This window comes from Carettochelys insculpta, chromosome 16 (assembly GCF_033958435.1).
Source record: "Carettochelys insculpta isolate YL-2023 chromosome 16, ASM3395843v1, whole genome shotgun sequence".
Lineage (NCBI taxonomy): Eukaryota > Metazoa > Chordata > Testudines > Carettochelyidae > Carettochelys > Carettochelys insculpta.
The window spans coordinates 6,425,466-6,449,887 of NC_134152.1; the positions used below are offsets into that span (position 1 = coordinate 6,425,466).

Here is a 24,422-nt window from a genome sequence, read left to right on the forward strand (position 1 = left end):
TTTGTTCAAACTTCCGAATTAATAGGATTTTAGGAATTTCACATTTCTCCCTAAATCATCCCATGTAACTTCAGTGGTTGTATATCCGGGCAAATTTTGACTCATAACTGCTCATTAATTCTCCCCACATGCCTTCTGTGCTTTGAATGTTCCATCCACGAGATGGAAAGTAAAGCAGACTGGTGAAGCTGGTTTCTCTATCATGCCGTGGAGTATCTACAAAACATAAGGTGCCCAGGTTTGGCTGTTACCTTAACTACCCATTAAACAGGAGAGCTAAGGGTAATACTGATGCGTATTTTCAGTGAGAGAGGTTGTGACATGGCTGTTTGCTCTAAGCACATTAAGATAATTATTCCTGTTTCCAAATGAAATGTATTTCGGCCCCTTAGAAAAATGTGAGGCTTTAGGTTTTGCAAAAGATGGAGGGTCAAAGACCAGCAACACCCATGCAGGTAATTTCGTCTGGCTTCCTGCATAACCCAGGGCACAGAATTTCATTTAGAAATTCTTGCCTTTAGCCCATAATTTCTAGCTGAGCTGGATCACGTATTCTGGAAGAATACACAATTTTGCTTTACAATAGAATTATAGAACTGGAAGGAACCTCAAGAAGACATTGAATCCAGTCCCCTGCACTCATAGCAGAACCTATTGCCATCTGCATCATCTCTGTATCTAGTGTGCCCCTAGGTACTTGAAAGCTGTTAACATGATATTCATAAAAGGCCCCAACAAGGGTACAACTCACAACCCCGTGGTTTACAAGGCGTGTGCACTCACCACTGAAAGATCCCTCCTTTTAAATCTACATGTCATATGGGTGAGGTTCTGAAACAATTACCAGCACTGTAATCCACTAGTTGGGCCAGCACAATTGTTTCCTACAGGATTCTTTGAAATAAGGCCACAGCTTTTCCAGGCTGGTCTGGGGTTATCAGTCAAAGAAATATAGAGAAGGGTGTAGCTCTAGCTTCTCAGCAGTGCCCATTCTATATCGGTGAGTCCCCAGCAATGGAGAACTAAGACCGGTTCCTTTATTCCACTGTGCTAACCTAGAAACTTGTAAAAGAGGCTCTCTGGAGCTGTTGTGAGGTTCCTGTGAAAGTAAGGGACGGAGGCAAGCACTTACACAAGAGAAACCCCATTATTGCTGTCAAATTCCAGCTTGGGAGAATGGATTCTGTACAATCACAACTGTTTTGGCTGTGTCGCTCCATCATGGGGCTAGGTGCTTTACAACATGGTTTGGAGTTGAGGTTACTTTCCTTGACGAGCTTATACTCCACTGGTCTAACCAGAAAGAAGGGAGCAAAGAGGAGACTGTGAAAATGCATTGTGAATGAATAGCGTGGTGGCCCTTGGTTGGATCATTGGCAAAGACTGAAGCTGGGATCTCTAGCTTCAAAGCAGAGGTCTTCACTCACTAAGCAACAGAACTGAATCCATTAGCTGGAAACAATGACAGGGACGTGTCTTCTGGGGGTCAGCCACAGTGAGAAACAGACATAATGGGACAGCATGTTACAGGAGGAAAAGTGAGCATTCATTGTTCACTCCATAGGGTTTGTTTTTCTGCTTGTGCTTGTTATGTTTTTCCTTTGGGTGTTGCATTTATCCTATTACTTAAGTCCCCCAGGCAGTGTCAGCGGGATATGATTGTGACAGCTATGGCAACTTTCTGCAGGATTGTTGGGAGGTGATCTCACTGTTTTAAGTATATATGTTGTTGCCTACCATGGTGTGTATATAATTCCATGGGGGAGGGTGACTACAATCCTCCAAGAATTAAAAATAGTGATCTGTTCTTGATCTAGACAATCTAGACTCTCTTTTCTTGATCTCGTGATCTAGACTGACATTATACACAAACAATGCCAAATGAGACACAATCTCAACTATGCTGAATGCTATGCTGTCCAGAGTCTCAAAAATAACCCAGACATTATAATCAAACCAGCTGACAAAGGGGGTGTTGTTGTCATCATGAATAAGTCAGACTATGAACAGGAGGCAGCCAGACAACTCTCCAATACCACACTTTACAGACCTCTCTCTTCTGATCCCACTTCGGAATTCCAAAAGAAATTACAACAACTACTTAAAGAACTTCCTGCCGCTCGCTGGGACCTTATTGACTCAGACACACCATCTGAGCCCCAGCCTGGATTATTGCATTTACTTCCCAAAATTGACAAACCTGGGAACCCTGGACGCCCTATCATTTTGAGTATTGGCACCCTTACCACCAGACTATCCAGTTATGTGGACTCCCTCCTCAAACCCTATGCCACCAACACTCCCAGCTATCTCCAAGATACCACTGACTTCCTGAGGAAATGACAAAACATTGGAAAAGTTCCTGACAACACCATCCTTGCCACCATGGATGTAGAGGCTCTGTACACTAATATTCCACAGGAAGACAGATTACAAGCAATCAGGAATACCATCCCTGATGTCACCACAGCCAATCTGGTGTCTGATCTCTGTAACTTTGTTCTCAGCCACAATTATTTCTGATTTGGGGACAATTTATACTTCCAGATTAGTGGAACAGCTATGGGCACCCATATGGCGCCACAATATGCTAATATATTTATGGCTGACCTGGAACAACAATTCCTCAGCTCTTGTCCCCTATTACCCCTCCTCTACTTAAGATAGATTGATGTTGTAGTAGTAGTAGTAGTAGTAGTAGGCATCCTTCAGTCTGCATAGACTATGGATCGCGCCCTTTAAAGTTTCAATTGAGGACTTCATTTACAGCGTCTATTGTGACTATGAAGACCCACACGAGAGTGACAGTCCTTGCTGCATCTCTTGCAGATGTAGTGGGTGTCTGGCAAGTCCTTAGTGTGCTTTCTGTGCACTCGCTTCTCCTGTGCTAGCTGTCTGATCTTCATCTCGCCCTTCTGAAGGCCCTTGTGTAACCCCTGCCTCCATCTGCTGCGGTCATCTGCTAGTTCTTCCCAGTTGTCCAGCTCGATGTCTACCTCTCTGAGGTCTCTCTTGCAGACATCAGATTGATGACATCTTTATGATTTGGACCTATGGTATACAGACTCTAGAAGAATTCCACAGAGACTTTAACAATCTGCACCCCACCATCAACTTATGCCTCGATTACTCCATGCAAGAGATACATTTCCTGGACACTACAGTACAAATAAGGATGGCCTGATTGGTACCACACTGTACCAGAAACCCACTGATCGCTATACTTACCTACAAGCTTCTAGCTTCCACCCTGCACACATAACTAGATCCATTGTTTACAGTTAAGCCCTTAGGTACAATTGCATTTGCTCTTATCCTATTGACAGAGACCAAAAACTGCAAGATCTTTAGCAAATATTCATAAACCTGAATTTCCCACCAGGAAAAATGAAAAAACAAATTGACAGGGCCAGACGAATACCCAGAGACCAGCTACTCCAAGAAAGGCCCAAAAAAGCCAAGAACAGAACACCACTGGTCATTACCTACAGCCCCCAACTCAAACCACTGCAACGCATTATTAAAGACCTTCAACCTATCCTTGATCAGGATGCCACAGTCCAGAAGGCACTAGGTGACAGGCCTGTTCTCTCCTACAGACAACCTCCCAACCTTACGAAGATTCTCACCTACAACCATAGTCTGTACCACAGGAACACCAGTCCTGGAACTTTTCCTTGCAACAAAGCCTGCTGCCAGCTTTGTCCACATATCTAATCTGGAGATACTATCACTGGACCTAACCAGGTTATTCACAGAATCATGGCCACAGTGTCATGTTCCTCAACTAACATCATATATGCCATCATGTGCCAACAATGCCCAGATGCTTTGTATATTGGACAGACTTCAAATTCTCTTAGACAAAGAGTTAATGGGCACAAAACAGACATAAAAACACTCCTGATCCACAAACTGGTCAGCCAGCATTTTAATGGAGTGGGCCATTCTGTTAATGACTTAAAAGTCTGCATCTTACTGGAGAGGAATTTTCACAGCACTCTTGAAAGAGAGGCTGCTGAGCTCTCTTTTATATTCAAACTTGACACATTAACACATGGTATGAACCGGGATGGGAATTTTCTGGGTCATTATAGGGGCTTGTTTGCATACTTGGCTTAATCTAATTTTTGACTCCGCCCCACACCTTCTGCCCCTCTGCTCTCTCTCTGATTTGCTCATCTTGATTGATTACTATTTTTGGTTCTCTGTGCCTTAAATATTGAGTCTGTTCTGGTACGTTTATGGTCTGAAGAAGCGGGTCTGTCCCACGAAAGCTCATCACTTAATAAATTATTTTGTTAGTCTTTAAAGTGCTACTTTACTGCTTTTTTGTTTTGATAGTATATAGACTAGCACAGCTTTCTCTCTGTTACGATTTTTTGTGTGTCCATAATGCTTCTGCTTTCAGAATACATGCGCTTGGGTAGAGCTGTGTGGTAATTCCAAAGGGCTGGCAGAAAGTGCTGTAGCTTCTGCAGTGGTGTAATTTGCAGAGTAGCCAGGGAACTGGGTAGCCTGGAAATACCTTTGTCAGGAGGGAGAGAGATACAAGTCTCTACCCAAGAGAGGGACTGCTGGGGAGTCAGAGAATTGACAGTGGTTGTCCATGCTGGACCACGAGGAGGAAATACAGGTGCAGTTGCCTTGAACTGTAACAATGATGGTCTTTCATCATTCCTTATTCTAACCTGTTTTGTATTGTTGCTGTGTTCACATAAACATCTGCTGTGCTTCACCCCAGGAACTCCTGTGTATCAGCGAGGAGCAAAAGGGGTTCCTATGTCTTCTCCGTATAGCTCTTGCATGATCAATTACATTCCTAAAAGCTCTTTGGTTTCCAAGGTGTTCTGTTAACAGTGATCTCTCAGGCATACTAGAGGGCTGAGCTCCCTGCTCACTACATCTGCCAAGCCCCTTCTCTTCCTTGGGGGAGTTGGGGAACTGTGTGGCCAACCCTGTTCTTCCCCAGGCCTCCCCACCCACCTAGCTCCCCACCTGCCTTTACTCGCTGGGTGGCAGGCAGACAAATTTGCATGATGACATCATTCTGTTACCCCACAGGAAATTTCTTTACACACACACACAAGAGAGAGAGAGAGAGTCAGTCTAAATTGCTTCTATTCTTGCCTGAACAAGATCCATAAACAGAATAGTGGAACATTTGCTTCCCACCCTGACTGACCGAGTGTTGGTATTGTGATGAAGAAAAATAGGGCAAAACGGAAGATACAGCCCTTAATGGGAAAGGTGGCCCAGAGAACATGCCAGGTGAACCAGAAATCATTGACAAGCTATTTAACTATTTCAGTTTCATCTGTGCACCCTGAAGATAGGTCTGCTGTCTCAGGGTCCCAGTACTGTCAGACTGTGGTATTTTGTTGTTTTTTTTTAAATAGATTGGTTTTCGGTCTTGAAAATATATGTTTGGCATCTGTATCTCTGGGTAATTGTATCAGACACCTGCCAGATCTGATTTGCTTGTGTAACACTGCATTTCAGCAGAGATCAGGAGACAGGTCTGTTCTTGCCTCATTATTCTGTTAATAAGAAGAAGAAGAAAGAAAAGCAGGGCTGGGGAAGTGCTCTGGTTTTCCATCTTTTACGTAGAAATTAGTCATCCAAGAGCTAGGCTGTTTTGGTGGCGGGAGAGCCTGATTCCGTGAGGTTCAGAGAGCCCCCTGCATGTGGCCAGAAGTGCTCCATTCCCGTAGATCTCAGAGCCATCCTGCAGTTGGCAGGAGGGGGCTCTGAGTTTCTGAAACACTCCTTACAGGGTGAAGATCTGAGTTAGACCTTCCAAAAAAAAATATGATATGAAAGACAGGAGAAAACTGTTGTCCCTCAAGGCTTCCCTGGACATTGTTTTGTTTGAAAGGATAATGGGACATTGAGCAGCAAATAACTCAGATGATGGATTGATTTATTTAAAGACAGATTCAGTTGGACTATTCCTGGATTAAGGGATTACTCAGTGTGAGTAGAGGGACTAGATTATGGTTCTTATTGCGGCCATGCAGAGAGGGCATAGTGTAAATGTGTTGCAGTGAGACATCAAGAGATGTGAGGCATACCAGGAGAACCCACTAGGCCCAGTATGTACTAAAACTCCATGGTAAGAGAGGATATTCCCATCCTCTGAGCCATCTTTCAATTCCAACATCTGCTCAGTGGCAAAGAAACAGTTTTACACCTTCTTTCAGGCACCTCTTTTCCTCACCTTTTCAGCATCCCAGAATGCAATGGACTAGCAGGCTCAGAATACACATTTGGTGGGCTAATTCTTCAGCGGGAGTGTAGTCCAAGTGGCAGTGTGAGTCTTTCAATTAATTTCCAGAGGCTCTGGACCAGGCCTTTAGATAACAAACGTGCTGGGAACTTTGTAGTTAGCCTATATTAAAAGACAGAGAGGTTGAACAAGATGAATGTGTCAACCAAGTAGGTATGGACCACCACTATGAGGGTTGGATTAAGATGTGCAGCACAGCTTCTCCAAAGCTTTGTGGGTTTTCAAATTCGGGTTTTTCATTTGCACCCAATTATAGGCCCAGACATGCAGTTTTCTTGGTCCCAAATCTCTGATTCAATGGCAGATGTGGATAGCCACAAATTACAGGAATGGTCCCTATCTGATGGCTATCCACTAGCCATTCAAAAGAGGAAAGAAAGAACTTGGAAGGGGAAAGGAAAAAGAGGCATGTTGTAGCTTATTGTCAGGCTGATCTGGACTGTGGTTTTAATATTTTTATCAGGGAAAGGATAGTTTTATAACCAGGGCACTGGACTGGGACTCAGGAGATCTATGTTCAGTTCCTGACTATTTATGACTTACAGTAAAATTTCCAAAAACTTCTAAGTGACATAGAAGCCTGAGTCCTATTTGCAAAAGTGACTTAGGCATTCGAAGCTTCGGTGTGGTTGCCAAAGAGCAGTGGCTCCCAGTGGAGTCTTTTGGGTCCTGAAATGCTGATTGGGAGTGGCGTGGGGGATATAATGAGCAGCACATTATCCCGATTATATTGAAAATTATGAGAGGAGTGGGGTTAATATGCTCATTGCCAGGAGGCTGGCAGTGCGGATGACTATTGAAGAACATAGACATGAGAGAGAGAGAGAGAGAACAACCCCCAGCCCACCAAGCACAACCAAATTCAAAGCTGGAGGTAAGGGTGCAAATTCCATGGATGAGAGCTCTGCAGGGGCAGTTGACCTTACAGCTGCTTTTCTTTGAGGCATCTAGTACTGGCCAGTCTCCGCGACCAGACACTGGATGAGGTGGGCATGGGACTGAGGCACGTTGGCCATGCCTGTATCTCATGATGCAATGGGAACTAAATGGGGCAAGATCTCTTCTGGCAGAATGCTGCTTGATTCCTTTAATCTTTTATCCTCACTTTTGTAGCCTTTAAAAGCCTTTCTTTGAACACTGACCCAACTCCCTCAAGTAAAAAGTTCTTTGGCCTTGGCACAACAATAGAGTTTATGCTGGAAAATGCTGTTGATTGTTCTTAGTCCTAAGCCTTTTCTTGAAAACAATTGGATGAAAATTATTAGATGGTGTCATGCTGTTTGCAGTGACTATTTCCTTACAATACAATCTGGTTTAATTTTAATATGCACCTTTCACACAACTATCACACAATGTACTACTGATATTACTGGTAATTATTTGAACGGTTTTAAGCTGTGTCTACACGTGCACGCTACTTCGAAGTAGCGGCACTAACTTCGAAATAGCACCTGTCACGGCTACACGCGCCGGGCGCTATTTCGAAGTTAACTTCGACGTTAGGCGGCGAGACGTCGAAGTCGCTAACCCCATGAAGGGATAGGAATAGCGCCCTACTTCGACGTTCAACGTCGAAGTACGGACCGTGTAGTCGTTGCGCGTCCCGCAACTTCGAAATAGCAGGGTCCGCCATGGCGGCCATCAGCTGAGGGGTTGAGAGACGCTCTCTCTCCAGCCCCTGCGGGGCTCTATGGTCACCGTGGGCAGCAGCCCTTAGCCCAGGGCTTCTGGCTGCTGCTGCGGCAGCTGGGGATCCATGCTGCAGGCACAGGGTCTGCAACCAGTTGTAGGCTCTGTGTATCTTGTGTTGTTTAGTGCAACTGTGTCTGCGAGGGGCCCTTTAAGGGAGCGGCTTGCTGTTGAGTCCGCCCTGTGACCCTGTCTGCAGCTGTGCCTGGCACCCTTATTTCGATGTGTGCTACTTTGGCGTGTAGACGTTCCCTCGCAGCGCCTATTTCGATGTGGTGCCGCGCAACGTCGAAGTTGAACATCGACGTTGCCAGCCCTGGAGGACGTGTAGACGTTACTCATCGAAATAGCCTATTTCGATGTTGCTACATCGAAATAAGCTATTTCGATGTTGGCTTCACGTGTAGACGTAGCTATAGAGTCCAGGAGCCCTAGGATTTCTCCAAGACCCCATCGAATTTGGTGCTGTATAAACACAGCAAAAAAGACAGTCAAGCCCAGAGGAGTTTGCAATCTAAGAATAAGAAAAGAGAAAAGGAAGGTGGATACAGACAGATGAGGGGGAGTAAAAGGAATCAATGAGACAATGTTGTTTAATTACACAGCGCTGGGAGAGAGGGTAGAACACACAAGCAGAAGGAGTAATGTGATGGTGGCAAGTGTCATGAGGTAACTCTTTTTTTTGTTTGCTGGGGTGATTTACTTAGGAGGGGCTGACAATGAGGCAAATTCTGGGAGGGAAATGAAGAGGGAGAGCAGGAGCTAATTGCCAGTGAACTGAGGGCTGAGAGAATCTGAGAAAATAGTTTGGTCCATCAAGCCCAGCTGTGGGAATGCCATAGTAGGAAGATTTGCAGTAGAAGAGATATAGCCTGACTTTAGTGAGGCTTTTGATACCGTCTTGCATGACCTTCTCATAATTAAACTACAGCAGTAAAACCTGCATGGAGCTAATATAAGGTGTGCATAACTGGTTGGAAAATGGTTGCTGAAGAGTAGTTACTAGATTCCAAACAGAACGGAGCCAGGTGATTCTCAAGTGGTGGCAGACAATGGAAGAAAAAACAATGGGTTCAAGTTTGAATGGGGGGAGGGGGCATGGATCTCGGTTGGATATTAAGAAAAATTATTTCACCAGGAGGGTGGCAAAGCACTGGAATGGGTTGCCTAGGAAGGTGGGGCAGTCTCCATCCTTATTGGTTTTTAAGGTGTGGCTTGACAAAGCTTTGACTGGAATGGTGTGGTAGGGGTTGGTCCTACATTGAGCAGGGGTTGGACTAGATGACCTCCTGAGGCCTCTTCCAGCCCTAATCTTCTATGATTCTGTGGAGATCCAGGCATAACTTACAGAGAGCTGTGTGGATAGCTGAAAGTGTCGAGTTAAATCTTGTGCTGCAGAGATGCTGGGCTGCAGGTAAAAGAGGGAGAAGAAGGCAACCTAATCCTGTAATAATAAGAATGCTGCTACCAAACTAGACAGGACCCTGACTATTCATGCCTTGGAGCAGGAGAGGATTAGTAGCAAGAGGAAGAGATAAATGCCCTGTTAACACAAGGGGATCACACACAAACCCATGTGCTCTTCTCAGATATGTCTATTCTCCTCTCACTCCCTATGATTTTGTACTTGTGCCTATGAGGATAGGGGAGGGAGCACGAAGCAGATCACGGTGGGGGGGAAGCCATGCTTAGCCATGAACCCTCTGTCTTTCCACTCCCCTCTCCCCACTGCAACCACTTGGAATCAACAGCCTTGCATACTGGACCAAGGCCTGCAAGATCAAAGCCTAGATAGAAGCAATTCTGCGGTGAGACTCTAAAGGGATGTGGATCCTACCTGGAATTGTTTGCTAACCAGCCACTAGGTGCAGCCCTTGTTCTGCCTACACTGGGGAAGCAGAAAACCTCAAACTGAGAGGTTGTGGTGAGGAAAGTATATCCTGGGTGTGGGGCAGGCGCAGGGGGTGGCGCAGAAAATTCCTTCATGCTTATTTTTTTTGCTGTACTCTGCGCCTTCTGTATAATAACGTTCCCCTCTTCACCTGTCTACTTTCTTGTCGAGTCAGCTCAATCTTGAAAGATGTAATTGACAAAATTATAATATCAGGAGTGATACTTTTGATAGCTTTTGTCCAAAACTCTGCTGCAATAGCTTCTTATTTCCAGTTGATTCATTGGGGGAGAAAATATATTCTACTCCATTAGAACCTTCCATTCACACCCCATTTACTTGACAGGATTTTCTTAGCATCACAGCATAACTCATCCTTACTGCTATTCAATCATTTTGTAATAAAAACTGAGATTGCAAAAAATGTTCATTGTCCTTACTGGTGATGGACCAGTAACTACTTCTCCACAGCGGGGATTAAGGATATATTATACATAAAGTAAGGCTGACCTGCAGAGAATTGTTTTTCCGTAAGGAGAAGTTTGGCTGGAATTCGTATAGTAGAGGAGAGTGTCAGGTAATACTGCAGTCTTGGACCTATACTCTATTCCTCTGAATTGGATTCTCCATCATTCAATGAAATAAAATACTTCATGTAACAATGGGCTGGGGCATATTCCCCAGATTCCTGCCTGGGGTTCTGGAACAGTTGAAGAAGAGATGCCCTGCTTCAGGGCAGAAGCCAACCTCTAATGAATGCTGTTTAGTGAGCAAACTTTCCCTAGGGAGACCATATCCCATAGAATTCTGCGCCTCAGGATTTCTTCTACCTTCCTCCAAAGCAGGAGGTCTGGGTCTACTTGAACCTGATGGGACCTGACCACAGGGTTTCGTTCCTTCTGCCATCTGTCAGTCCCTCCCCCTACCTTTCCCTAAATAAAAGGCATTTTTGTTCCCAAGGACTCCAGAGTGCCTGCGTGTGGGGAAGAGCTGTAGGATCCCACATCCTAATTTTGCACCTGCTGCAGATGTGATTCAGCATCAAAGAATGCTCTCCTGGGCAGGTGTCCCTAATCCTGCCCCCTCTGCTGTTCTCTGTTGTCCCAGTGTGCTCCACGCCTTCCCATCAGAACCATCCTCACTCCCCAGCCCACAGGACACCTCAGGCATTCCAGAGCCAGGAATGCCTCTGGGACTGGGGTTGATCTGAAGATGGATGGCATCTGTAATGCTGCTGCTGCTGCCCAGGAGGAAGAAGTATCCAGGGGATGCTGGCAGGTTGAGCCTACTGCAGGGAGGGTCTGATATGGGGGGGGCCTCCCTTTCATGCCTTTTTATGGGGTTTCAGTGATAACCTGTGGGCCCACACGGCTGGATACCAGATGCTCTGGGAGAAGTGGCAAAGCTGCAGAGATGGCACATCTGAGCAAACCTCTTCTGGCCCCCGGTCCCTGAGGAAGGGCTGGCTTCTGGGGATTAGGGCTGAATGCAGCAGCTCCCATGGGTCCTGACCTTCCATGGGCAGTGAAAAACATCAATTCCCTGATCATGGAAGCCCCCACCTGAGCCTGCAGCCAGTGACCCCTGTGCATCTGCCCACAGCTTCTAAAGCAAAATGAACACCATGGAAAACATGAGTCTTGGGTCAGGTCTGGATTGGACGTGGTTTAGTTGGAGTCATGTCAGGTTTTAAAATTAGGTCTGAGCAGACCTCTCGTAGATTTGCCACTGCGGTGATAGTTTCAGTGTTCCGAGGAGTGTCACTAGGGAATCATCCCAATTTTTACACTTAGGCCTGTGCTGGCTAGAAAGGGACTTTGGAAATTTAGTGCTGCATTGATCAGATATAACCTAGAAGAGTGGCTCCCAACCTTTTCACTAGTGTGCAGACCCTCAATCAGCCCACCAAAACCATTGACAGACTCCAATCAAAGCCAATTCTAGCTGCTACGTACACTTCATTAAATGAAAAAGGAAACCACAACATAGATTTTTTGGACAACAATTAATAATATTATAGGAAGATATTTAATTTAAAAAACAATAATTGATTGTAACTTTGCAACTTATTTAAAACTTAGCCTTTTTTTTTTTTTTTTCACGAACCCCCTGCAATACTCTCACAGACCCTAGGATGGGAACCACTGATCTAGAAAATCCAGGTTTCATACCCCTTACAGATTGTCTGCTCCTTAGTTCAAGAAGATCCCTATTTGCAGAGGACACCATGCTTGCCATTACAGAAAATTAGGAACTGAAGTGTTTGCTCTTTTCTCCGCTGCAAAATAAGATTACACTCATATAACAAAGATTTCAAAGCTCTGCACAGACACTGGTGAACTCTTACACCGCCATTGTGGGGTACATGAATAAAAGAATACAAAGGTGATAAATGGGAAACTGAGGCACACATAAATCAAGTAACTTGCCTGGATGATGATTTCTTTATTGGGTACACAGTCAATCAATGGGCAGAGGTGGGAATAGAAGTCAGGAAGCCTAAATCTTGTCTAGCCACTACTTTGCCACAGCCTGAAAGTAATTTGTATTCATTATAATTAATTGATCACGAATAAATAGTAATTAAATTGGTTCCTGAGTGATGTGCTCACTTTCAGGATGTGCTCTTTAATGAACAGATCTCTATACTTTTGTAAAGTAATTACAATCTCCTAGGTAGTTTCCAAGCATATCTATTAATTTTAATTAATGCTCAGTAAATAATGAACACAAATAAAAAGCATGTTATTATGATACTGAACTTCAGAGTCCCTAGGAAAACTATTCAGTCAGTTTTCTCTTTGAGCATTTCTGAGCCTTGCACCCTAGTAAAAATAAGCTGCTTACTTAGTTTATTCCCTGCTCGTCACAGTAACAGACTCTTCCTTCAGGTAACTGATCATCTGAGCCCCTGGCCTGAGGAACTATTTTTCATCACTTTCACACTTGGCAGCTTCTCCAGGAAGCCCCAAATTCAGTCCAACTGAGGTTTGCTACTAGCTGGACTTTTGTGAGCCTGAATCTAAGATGCAGAATCAGCATGTGCCTATGGCAGTGGCTGGCAATGTAAACCCCAGCATGGGGCTGTCCCCAGAAAACCCCTTTGGCGGTTGGGCACAGGCTGTGGTACTACAAAGCAGCCAGAACCTCACCTCCACTGCTGGGGTGTGAGATGAGAAGGGGCCAAAGTAATGGTGGCTGAGGATGCCCTTACTTAGCGCCTCTCCTCACAGCCTGTGTTGGCAGAGCCGGATTCCTCCCTGGGAACCACGCCTGCTCCTGTTTGTCTGGCAGGATGGCCATCTTTCCTCTCCAGAGCAGGGAGCCAGGTTGATACATACAGCTAACTCTTCCCTGGGCTGTTTCCATTACACCTGGTGCTGTTTGCCATGAAGCAAGACTCCTGTTTCACGAAGGAATATTTGTTGCTACCCCAGCTTGGCCTAACACCTTGTGGAACATTATATTTCTCAGAGGATACAGAGATCGAGTGCTTCAGGAAGCTGCAATGGGGCTTCTTACAGTAGGTGGTACTCTTCCCTCCAAGCTGACACAAAACCAGTCCTCCAAGTTTGTCCTGGAGGTGTGATATTGTAACCCACATACCGAGGGGTGTGAGTCACTCTCCCATGTAATGAAACCAAGACCACTTCTGCAGAGGAAGAATGAGTCTCCTTTACAGCCTTAGCTGAGTGGCATCTGGTTTTTAGCTCAAACCGTGGAGGCTCCTGCACTAAGCTCCATTAGTCCCAGGTTAGCATCTGCCTGTGGGCAGTTACACTATGGTTCTCTTAATAGTCAACTTTCTGGCGGGAGACCAACCTCTTGTGGTCACAAATGTTCCCGTGCCACTGTTGCTGGAGTTAAGAATATGAACTCTGATGTTTTTGCCAAATTCCAACATAGGTTAATTCTATTCTGGAGTTATAAACCTGCCCCATTAGTTTAGTTGCGCCTGATATCATATTTTCCATCCCTGTCCTATGAGCTGTGCCCATTAAGAGTTTCGTTATCTATTATTTGTTCATCATCAGCAAATCCGTACCACCACAGCTTTCACAATCTGGAACCTGCAGTCACCACAGTTTCCTTGCGGAGGTGATGATAGTTCAGTATTGGGTAAAGAGCTATCTGCAGATAATCAGTGTATCAGCATGCTGAGGACTTTGGGCTTTGACAGTGAGACGTATGTTAGCTGGGATTATTTGTGTCACAAGACAGGCTATTTCAGGCCTTTTTATAACAGAAAATAGAGACACTAGTAGGGCCCTTATCCACCTGGAATCACTGGATTTGCAATATCCCTTTGTCTTACTCATTGGTAAGAACTATCGGTCATTTAATTTTTTTTTTTTAAAAAAGCCCCATGGTCCTTCACTAGCATATGTCAACAACTGACAGATCCCAGCTAAGGTCAGCAAATGAGGGCCAGCACTAGCGGAACCTGGTGTAGGATTGGAGTCAGTACCAAATCTCCTTCCAGTCCTATTTTTGCCCCCTCTTTACGCAGGTCTGAAGGGTCACTGTTAGCAAATCTCTTAATTTATAATTGACCTCAACGAGAGCATTTTATGGTGGTTTTATTCATCAGGAATGTCCTCTGGGGAAAGGCCCTGCCAGAATTTATATTATATATATTTTTTTAGTCACAGATATTCTTCGTCACGTTGGGGTCAGGTGGGCCATATTCCCGTCTGTGTTCATAACCTACGTAGCAGTGGATTCTTGATGAGCTTTCCATCATCATTAGCTTTTAGCAGAAATACAAATAACTTGCTCATTGAAAAATAGTGGTTGTTTGGCACAACTCCAAGGTTTCAGAAACTCAAATATAATATAAAAAGCAAATTTAGATCCTCAGGAGAACAAGGCTAAGTATTTAAGTTTTTGTATGAATTCTCTTCGAAATTTCAGGGTAGCTATATGTCTACAATCCTAGACTGTTGTGAAAATCTGCAACCACAATGAATGAGGATTACTGTAAATAACATTAATGGAGGGTGTGTTCAACTCCACTAAACTGATTAGAATAGTGTTTCTTAAATTTTTGATACCACAGAAGACCAAACAATAATTTTTTATGCGGGACACCTATGACATTTTCTTCAAAAAATTGTTGTCAGACCAAAGGAAAAACAAACAAACAATAACATATGCAGCAAAAACAAAACATAGTCACTTAATCAAGTATCCTAGCAATGAAGAAGTAACATTGTATCTGGTTTTAATAACAGAAAATTTCTACTGTGAATTATTTTTCCCAATACTCATGGCACACCTGCAAGTTGTTCACAGAACACCAGTGTTCCATGGAACATAGTGTAAGAAACAGTGGATTAGAAAACAACAAGAAGTCCTGTGGCAATTTATAGACTAACAGATATTCTCGAAAATACTGTTCTCGAAGATACAGACTCACACAGCTATCTCTCTGATACTTGGATTAGAAAACTTAAGCTTGTGATACTTATGCTGCTTTCTAGAAACTTCAGTTCTCAGGCTTTTCTTCTATTTCATGTTGTTAATTTAAAAAAACAAAGGTACAATTGCGTCCTCCTTTGGAACATCCAGCACTATCTGATCTGAAAGGGCTGGATTATTGAGGGCAGATTTAGATTGTAAACAGTTTTGGGTCAGGGACTACTATTTCTCTGTGCATAAATGTTACCTGAAAAAATGCAGCCATGCTTACATCCAGCCTGTAGGAGTGACTAAAACCGAGCTAATACAAGTCATAATTGAGTTTAATGTTTTGATCTTCCTTGTGGTGATATGCTGCTGCTCAGTTACCTTGATCAATGGTCTCTTCTACCTCAACAGTACGTGAATGCACTTGGATGAGGATAGAGCCATGTGGTCTTGTCTAAGAGCACTGCTACATTTGGCTGACAATGGTCATCCTCAGTCAGAAAAGATTTGTGAACTGCTTTAGAGAGAGAGAATGAAAATGAGAGGATTGGTTGTCCTTACATACAGATAAAAGTCCTACCTCCCGCAGCTGCCAAAATCCTTACACCATATGCATGCAAGTGAAATGAATAATTTAAAAGATGTTTAGCTGGTACTGAAGAACACTCCAAAAAGAAAATTAAAAGAAGAAAATCAGCTAATAGCTATTGCTAAATTTAGCTGTTGCTTATTCCATGAGTAAATACAGCTCCTGCACAGTGAAAAAGGACATGAAAATTCCAAAGCCTGATTCTTGTAGAAATGCCCTCTCCAACTGCCCGTGGGCAAGAGTGGCACCAGGAGGTGCGTTTTTCTAACAAAACAAAAAACCAAAACCTTGTTCATTTTTTTTAATTGGCCCATTGCAATGCCTTTAAGTGGTTTGCATCTCACCAGAGGGAACACAAAATGCACCAGCAGAATGGGACCTACCAGTGATGGTTGTGAAATGCGATGGGGAAGTCATGGTCACGAAAGGAGGGGTGATGTATTCAGCTTTCACTCCCTTCTTCACCAGGAGGTCCATATTTGGGGTGTCTACATCCTGGTCATAATTCCAGCGGAACCCATCAAAAGAAACCAGAAGGAGTTTGTTCGAGCTCTTTTCCTTTTCATTCCTGCCAGCTGGGTGGCAGAGGAGTGGCTTCAGGAGGCCAAGCAGAAGCACAAGAGAACTAAGTCTCTTCATGCTGAGGTAGCTCACAGCACAGAAATCCCATCTCAGGTTTTTTGCTCCTGCTTTTCTTCCTTTCTTATCGGAGATGTATCAGGGCAAAGCTCAGGCCAGATAAACCTGCTCAAAGTGGTATCCTTGATAGCATATGGATTTATTAAAGTAAAAGCATCTGGGCAAAGGTTTTCTGAAGTGATTAGAGATTCTGGAGGGCTTCAGTTCACTGGACTGCTGACTGAGGCTTCTTAGAAGGGGGACTGATTTTCATAGAATATGGGTTAAGTACTTTCTGAAAACCAGGCCCTCCACCCAAGCACCCATGTTTTCCTATGGTGCCCCTGGCGTGCTCTACATCTGTTTATCCTCTGTGGTAACGCAAGGACTCTCTGTAAGTTCTTGTTCTTACATAATACCCTCCTGGGACTAGTTTATTCCAAAACATAGTGCAAAGACTCTGCAGCAGAAATCCCCAAACATAAGTTACAACTCAGTTTTTGCCCCCACAAAGAAGCAAATAGCACAGGCATGTTTTAACCTACCCTCTGAGAATTTGATCCATTGCTTTTTCCATTAGCTTTAGGTGCTCAGACTAACCAGATCTCCCAACACCACACTAGCCACAGGGCTAATATGCCAAGTGAGTCATCAGGAGACCCCAGCCAGCGAGGAAAACCAGCAGATGAGAAGGTCAGTAATTAAAGCTGTGGTTCTTCTAGGGAAGGAGTGAGAAGAAAATTAAACTTCCAGCAAAGAATAATGAGAAATCTTTGATGAAAAAAGTGATGCAGAACAGATACAGTGGTTTCATCTTTCCTCCAGAGTCTACTGTTTTAACAGGGAAGGAGTTGGTGAGGAGCAAGTGTGTTGAGACTCTAAGACCCATCCAACTGCAGGCTGAACCTCTCTAATCTGGAATTCTCTCATCTGGTATAACCCTTCTGCCAGAAGGAGTTGGCAACAAACAGGGCTGGGCTCAATATCTAGGAGTTCCTCTTTATCCATCTCACACAGAACTGGCTTGAGCCCCCACCCAGTAGCCTGGGAAAATTACACGACCCTGGGTGCCTCGGAGAGGCAATTCTTCCCCACTCACAAGTACGGACTCTGAGTGTAGAAATGAAACTTTTAATGAAAGAGGCAGAAAAGTCATATGGCATAAGCTTGGGAAAATACCACACCCGAACTTCGTAACTAATCTTCAAGGAACCATCTCAGCTCAAATGGATTGAGCAGTGTCCTTGGCGTCTCAGGCTCTCCAGTCCAATACTGTAAACAGCCGATCCACACGCCCAAACTTTCTCTGTACTCCCTTTTCAAATGCCCCACCTACAACTTGGTCCAGTCCATGCAGGCCCTGGCACATCACCCTGATGCATTCCCTCATTGAACCTGCAATGCCACCTTTGTGCTGGTCTGGCGTTCTGCTTGCTCCCTGCCAGCTGCCCCCCCAGCTGCCTGTCTGTCACTCCTGCCGTCCACCCGCTGCTCCACCTACCGGCCGGCTGCCGGTCATGCCTGCTGACTGTCTGCTGCTCCTCCTACCTGCTGGCCGCCGGTTGTGCCTGCCGTCCACCTGCTGCTCCTCCTACCAGCCGGCCGCTGGTCACCCGCTGCCATTTTGTGGATTTTTGCTGCAAGCAAAATCCCGTGATTCCAGCTCTTAAGGATTTCAGCTTATAGTGGTATTGAGCTCTGGGCCCAGCCACAGCACCTCAGTATCCATCACAGTGGATTCTCACAGAATAACTATAGACCCACTTTAGGTCCACCTTTGAACAGTGTGGGGAGAACTAGTCAAACCAGTCTTACAGCTGTGTAGCCCAAAGGCTTCCAGCTAGCTGGTTCAACCACTATGTTTTCCCACTTTCACACTCTCAGTGTTTTGAGGGAGGGAGCCCTCTGCAATCCATGTCTTACACAGTAGTGATGATTGCCCTGTACCCCCACAAAACTTCAAGCATTGTTGAGTCTCCACAATTCTTACACTAGGTGATAGCATACATTGTGACTTTACAACACATTTTGTTTACAACAGACAAAACCTCGAAACCGGTCACATGCTAACGTGGTTTCATAGGAATCTTATTCTCATAGACAAAACTTCATTGCTTTGCCTGCTCCCATCAGGCTTTGTTTACAAGACATTACATATGCTCCCCTTTGCATTTTCATGCAAATGATCTCTGAAGGACATATTCCCCAATTCCTTCAGTAGTACTGAGCTCCTGCTGGCACATTCCTTATACCAGCAACATCCATAACCCGGCATGATTTTAGTTAACAGGACAACCACCACCAGCATGGCCAACTTTCCTGTGGGCCCATAAAATTTGTTTCCATCCACCAGTCCTGTCTCTGTGTTCTGTGCCATTATTTGTCTTCAAATGTCTGCAAAGAGTCCAGTGAGCAGTGGAATTGTTGGTAATGCTGCTAGATGATATTGACCTCCCATGGTCCAGCAATTTCTCTTGTTTGGGACTGGTCAGGTCCCAAGGATGCCAGATTAGAGAGGTTTGCCCTGTATTCATAAGAATCTGGTTAAGCCAAGAGAGAGCGTGAAAGAAGTTCAGACATGAAAATAAAGATAAAACAAATGAATAGACCAGTGTTTTCTGGACATTTGGATAAATTAGACCCAGGCATCCCCATTATCCATAAAACCGTTCTGTCTTACCACTAGAATATCTAGAGAATTGATTTGACAGTAAGACTGATTTTATGATTGCTATCCACCTACCTGTTGTTCTGGGGAGCTAATCAGCCTGTGTTCCTATTTTTTCAAGGACGTCAAGGTGGAGAAGGGAAATGAGTATGCAAAAATAAAAACTGGGGAGACTATGTTTACCAGCTCCTTTTATTAAACTCATCGGTGTAGATTTTGCACAGGTAGGAAGAGGGATGTGGGAGTGGCTGTGATAGAAGGGGAATCCAGAAGACATAATGAAAATAAGACTTGCAGACGAGAAGTTACCATGCTGTGGAATATTTAATGCCGGTGCAGCAGCCAAACTGCGTCATTTAAAACCTTCTGATGCTCAGAAAATGTAGATAAACACTCAGCTAAAGGACAGATCTTATAAATGATGTTTCCTTTTCTTCTTCATCTCTGTTACAACTAATAATTTTTAGGGCCATTGGCACAGAAACAGCATGTTTATTTTTCAAAAGTTCATCTATTTGTTCAGCCACCACCACCATCCAAAACCTGTGATTCTGCATCATCCTTTCATTTATGCCATTGAAACTGCAGTGAGGTCAGACAAGGCAGAGTTTGACCTGATATCTTCTGTCTGTGACAGCATGATCAGTGGAGGAGGAAATAGATTCTGATTTTACAAGTGCAGGATTCTATCTATGTGGGGTCTGAGTAAATGAGCACTTCTCAAAATTCTGAAGCGTGCACGTAAATATTTTTTTCCGCATCTTGCCGTTCTGCAGGGACTTGGTTTGAGGTTTCTCTTTTTGAAGTTTTTGTGGGATGGCGAGGTTGGAGAAGCGGGGTTTGCATTTTACTCTGAAGGTTCTGAGTGTTGCATTAGCTCTGATCTCTCCTAGAAGCTCCAGGTTCAGAGGCCAATTGCTGTGAAAGCGCTCTCTTCTGTGCACAAGGCTTGTTCTTGATGTTGACCATTCTGTTGATGGAGTGGAAAATAGCAATCAGCGGGAGTCATCATCTTGCAGAGGCAGTTGAATTTAGGCCAATCTCAGGGAGGGATTTATGCTGCGAACCACTCCATTGGGTTTCCCTCATTGTTCCACAGAGAGATGGTGAAGAAAATGCACTAAGATACCTACATTAATGAGCAGACAGCTCAAGGAGTTAGGAAAGAAGAAAAGAAAAATTTAGGTTAAAAGTGAGCAAACTTTTCCTAGCTGTGATTGATTTTTAGGATAGGAATAGTTTCCCAAGGGGTACGTTAGGACCCCATCTTCTTGGACAGGGGTCACCACCCTTTCTGAGATGGAGTGCAGAATTTTTTTTTTGACCTCTATATACAGTCCACGTGCCAGTAATACTTTTTAAAGTCACTAATAGTCCGACTTGCAGCCGCTGTATTAATAAATAAAGACACAGCGCTTTACCATTTAGGTGGTGGTTGGTAGCATTGGCTGGTCTTTTGTTAATCCACTGGCAGCTTGGCTTTGAGCAAGCTCCTGGCTGGATGAGGGAGGAGGGGTGGGGCTGAGCTTGCCACTCGATGAAAATCAGCTTGCATGCCACTCTTGGTACCCATGCCGGGGGTTGCTGATCCCTGTTCTGGGATGTTTGAAATGAGTATGGACAAAGCTCTACCAAACATGAGCTGTCAGGGTGATAGACTTGAAACAATGAGTTATTTTCATCTTAAAATAAGAGCTCAGGCAGTGACCTGCAGCCCATGTAGTCTACTCTGGTTGGCAAAATCTGGAGGGAGAGATGTGCAACATCTGTGGTGGAAAAGCTACAAGAGAAAAGGAGGTGTGTACAGGGGGCAGAAGTAGCCAAATGGTATTTTCCCCCCCCCCGGCACAGTGCTGAATCTGCATTCACAGAGTTGAACGCAGTGACCAGTTCCCCATGAATATTGGTTTGAACTTTTAAACTGATTTGCTTCAGCTGTGAGGATGTTCCTCTTCACGTTGGTAGCTTCTAATATTCCAGCTCATCAACCGGATGGCAACAAGGCCTGTAGAAGAAGCTCCTTGTACTGAATCTTCACAGACAGCAAAGTTCGGCTTCGTAAGCACACACAAGAAGCCTGAGTCTGAGTTATGCTTGTACAATCATGGAACAGAAATGCACTACATGACTTACATGTCCACTAAAAACAAGCCTGAATTTCAACTACCCTTGAACTGCCTGTACAGAATCAACAAAACAAGAATTATTTGAGGAGGTTATTCAGCAAATAAGCCCAAGAAAATTGACATCTGCTTCTGGGCCAATTGCAAACAATAACAGCTGTAAAATATTTGGTACAGTGTTTGTTATGAATTATTCACCTGGCCTTAGTTCCAGCAACTTCTCCAGGTTGGTCGTGGGAGACTTTGGCTTTACAATGTTTCACATCAAAAGCGAGTGAGGAAATCCTGGGAGCTGCTGCTCTGAACAGCTTGTTTCTAGTGGTGATGGTCACAGTTAATAAAGCACATGTGTCTGCATTAAGCCTCCCTCTTTGTGCCCAGGGGTGCATGCCAGGGCATAGATGAAAAAAGTTGAGAGCTAATACTGGTGTAACTTTCTCCGGTGCCTTAAAAACCCCAAACTCCAATTCCCATAGAAAAGTAGCTGGAGACCCAGAGTTCAGCCTCGAAGAGTTTTCAGCAAGGATACACAGCGTCAGCCTCCTCACATGCAAGCCCCCAAAGGAACTAAAGAAATGAATTGAATCAAATAACTTTATAAAATCATATGACAAAGAAACAAGTCATCTGTTTACCACATAACTATTTCGATGAACCCACAGACGCTATCTTCACAGCTACAATAAACATAGCCAAAGAAAAAACCAAAGAAAAACTCCACCCATTCAGTCCACACAGAAGAAACTGAGAGGTCCCAGAAGCTTAGGTTTAGTTCACCTATGTCTGAGGTTTCGCCTTTGATCACCAAATCTGCAGTTTGCTGAGTTTGAACCTCCATTTGCTCGTAGGCGTCCTCAGTTGGAACTGGGAATCCAGGCAGATCTTCCTCTGCTGTGGACCTCTGCTAGACGGCAGCCAATGGAGTGAACTACGGAGTGGGTTAGTCGCAAGTACCCTGGTTAAAGGGAACCCTGTGATGAGAAAAGACAAAACCTGAGACTAACAAACTAGGAACGACTCTTCCCTCGTTACTACACTAACACGGCCCACGCTCCCTGGCAGAGGGTTAACACCATCACTGCCTGCTGCCAAGTGCGTCAGAGGGAGGGCCGCCAGCCTGCTGGCTGCTCCCAGCTCACCCAGGGCACGTGGCCTTAGAACAGCAGCTGCCCTCACTCATGGAGTCTGACCCCAGCAACACACAGAGCCTACTGGAGCAGAGCCCACAACTTCCAGGAGCTTCTGAGTGTGGAGTACTAAATCTGCCCAGCAACAATGACCGGGTACAACTCACACCTACTCCCCTCCAGGGGTCTCTTAAAGAGATCTCTCCCTATTAAGCATGGCGGTTACACTGGCACAGCATGTTGATCAATCACAATGGCACCGTTGGGAACGGGTCTTGTACGGGTAGGGAAAGAGTCCTCTGCAGAAGTGGCTGGGGAGCCATCAGTTTGGGAGCAATTTTCCCAGGCATCTTGTGGTCCTTCTCCTTATGGTAGTGGTACTAGCCTTTGTGTGTGTGTGTGTGTGTGTGTGTAGCGGGTTGTTGTAGGGAAGGATGATGCAGTCTTACAGTTGTACTTGAGATGCCAGGGTGATTTTTTTCCCATACCTGTTTTCATGGAGGTGGAGAAGGGAGACCTAGAGCCAAATGTGAATAGAAGGCTCCTGGCTCCATAGCTGCTGTTGAAAGGGTCTATACACAGAAAAGGGAGTAGGATAAGTTGGAGTCAGGAGTCACGCGGCATCAGTCGAAATGGCGTAAAGGCCCATGGAATGCCCGGCGCTGAGGAGTGAGGGGGCAGAGAAAATTCCATCACATCCCAGCGAGCCTCAGTTCTGCATTTTGAAATTACGGTCAGGGATTTGTCAAGGCTGTCCCATGGCCTCCGCGGCAGCAGGGCTGTTGATTCATCACTGTCAGGCAGACTGCATGACATGATATGCTCTGTCAGCAGAGGTGACAGGAAAGAGTAAAATGAAGCATCGCCGGAGGTTACAAATGAGACTCACAAGGGATGGCTTCTGTAGGACAAAGCAGGGGTGTGTTTGGAATAATATTGCGTGGCAGAGACCTAAGCAGGGTGAGACCAACCCGGAAGCAATTAGGGCTTCTCCTGGGCCTGTTTTCAAGGGCCTCATTTCTAGGTCAGCTTGTGACTTTTGGGGGCCCTGCATTATGGAATCCATGGGTGTGACTGGAGTTTGTGATACTTATTATGCCTCCCAGGGGTGTGGTGTGGTGAGGAAGGAGAAGCAGGGGCAGTTTTGGGGGCCTTTGAGCCCCCCTGCTCCAGGGATGAGAGAGGCCTGGTGTAATGGAGCCCTGGCCAGCTGTCTACATTCCAACAGCCTCTGGAGCTGCACTTTGGGCGAGAGCATTGTCAGGAATCATTTGCAATAGATGTACTACAGCTCTGCCAGCACCATGTGCCACCTGGCCTCAGTCCTGCCTCTGACGTGCCCTCTTCAGCAAGACTTGTGAGGGACTCCTTGGGAGCATGGGCCCAGCTAAAGGCCCAGCTGGGGAAGGTCAGCACCAGCCCCACCCCTTCCCCGAGGCCCTGACCCTCATGGAGCCAAGCACCCCTGATTCTTCTTGGCCACTGGAGGGCTGGGGCTCCAGTGGCCAGGTAGCATGGGTAGTTTTGGGAGGCAGCGCCTTCCTTTGCTTACAGTACCTGCTGCTCATACTTGGGGGTGGGCAGCCTTGTGTCTGTCTTCCACACTGCCTGAATCGGGAGTGTTTAGTGCTGCTTTATGCTGCTCTGGCCCAGCCTGCTGCTAGGGAAGGGCAAAGGGGTCAGCTGATTTGGGGATCAGGGGCTTCCAGCCACCGCTGCTTCTGTGGCATTAGCCAAGGGCCCTTTAATTGCCCCTGGAGCACCGCATGCTCTGGACGGCTCTCAGGGCAGGGGAGGGGCATAGTGTGCTCATGGGGATGCTGAAAGCTGGCTGCTTCCAGCTTACTCTGTCTGCCTGAGGTCCTTCCCCTTCTGGGAGCAAGGAGGTGCCTCCCCCCACACCTTGCCCAGTGGGCCATGGAGGCTGTAGGTTCCCCGGTGCTGCCCACTTTACTCAGTGCACAGGGGCTAGAGCAGATGTATCCATCAACCAGTAAACTCAAACCTGGGCCCTCTGGA

General features: G+C 45.3%; 1 protein-coding gene across 1 annotated transcript in view; it reads right to left on the bottom strand.

Annotated features, from left to right (window-relative positions):
- The window catches only part of LOC142021816 (ectonucleotide pyrophosphatase/phosphodiesterase family member 7-like), a 51,748-nt gene extending 35,242 nt beyond the window's left edge, over positions 1–16,506 (bottom strand). Inside the window, exon 1 of the mRNA XM_075011027.1 lies at positions 16,251–16,506. Coding sequence (XP_074867128.1) covers positions 16,251–16,506 — 256 coding nt within the window. The remainder of the gene's footprint in view (positions 1–16,250) is intronic.
- Between the last annotated feature and the right edge of the window lie 7,916 nt (positions 16,507–24,422).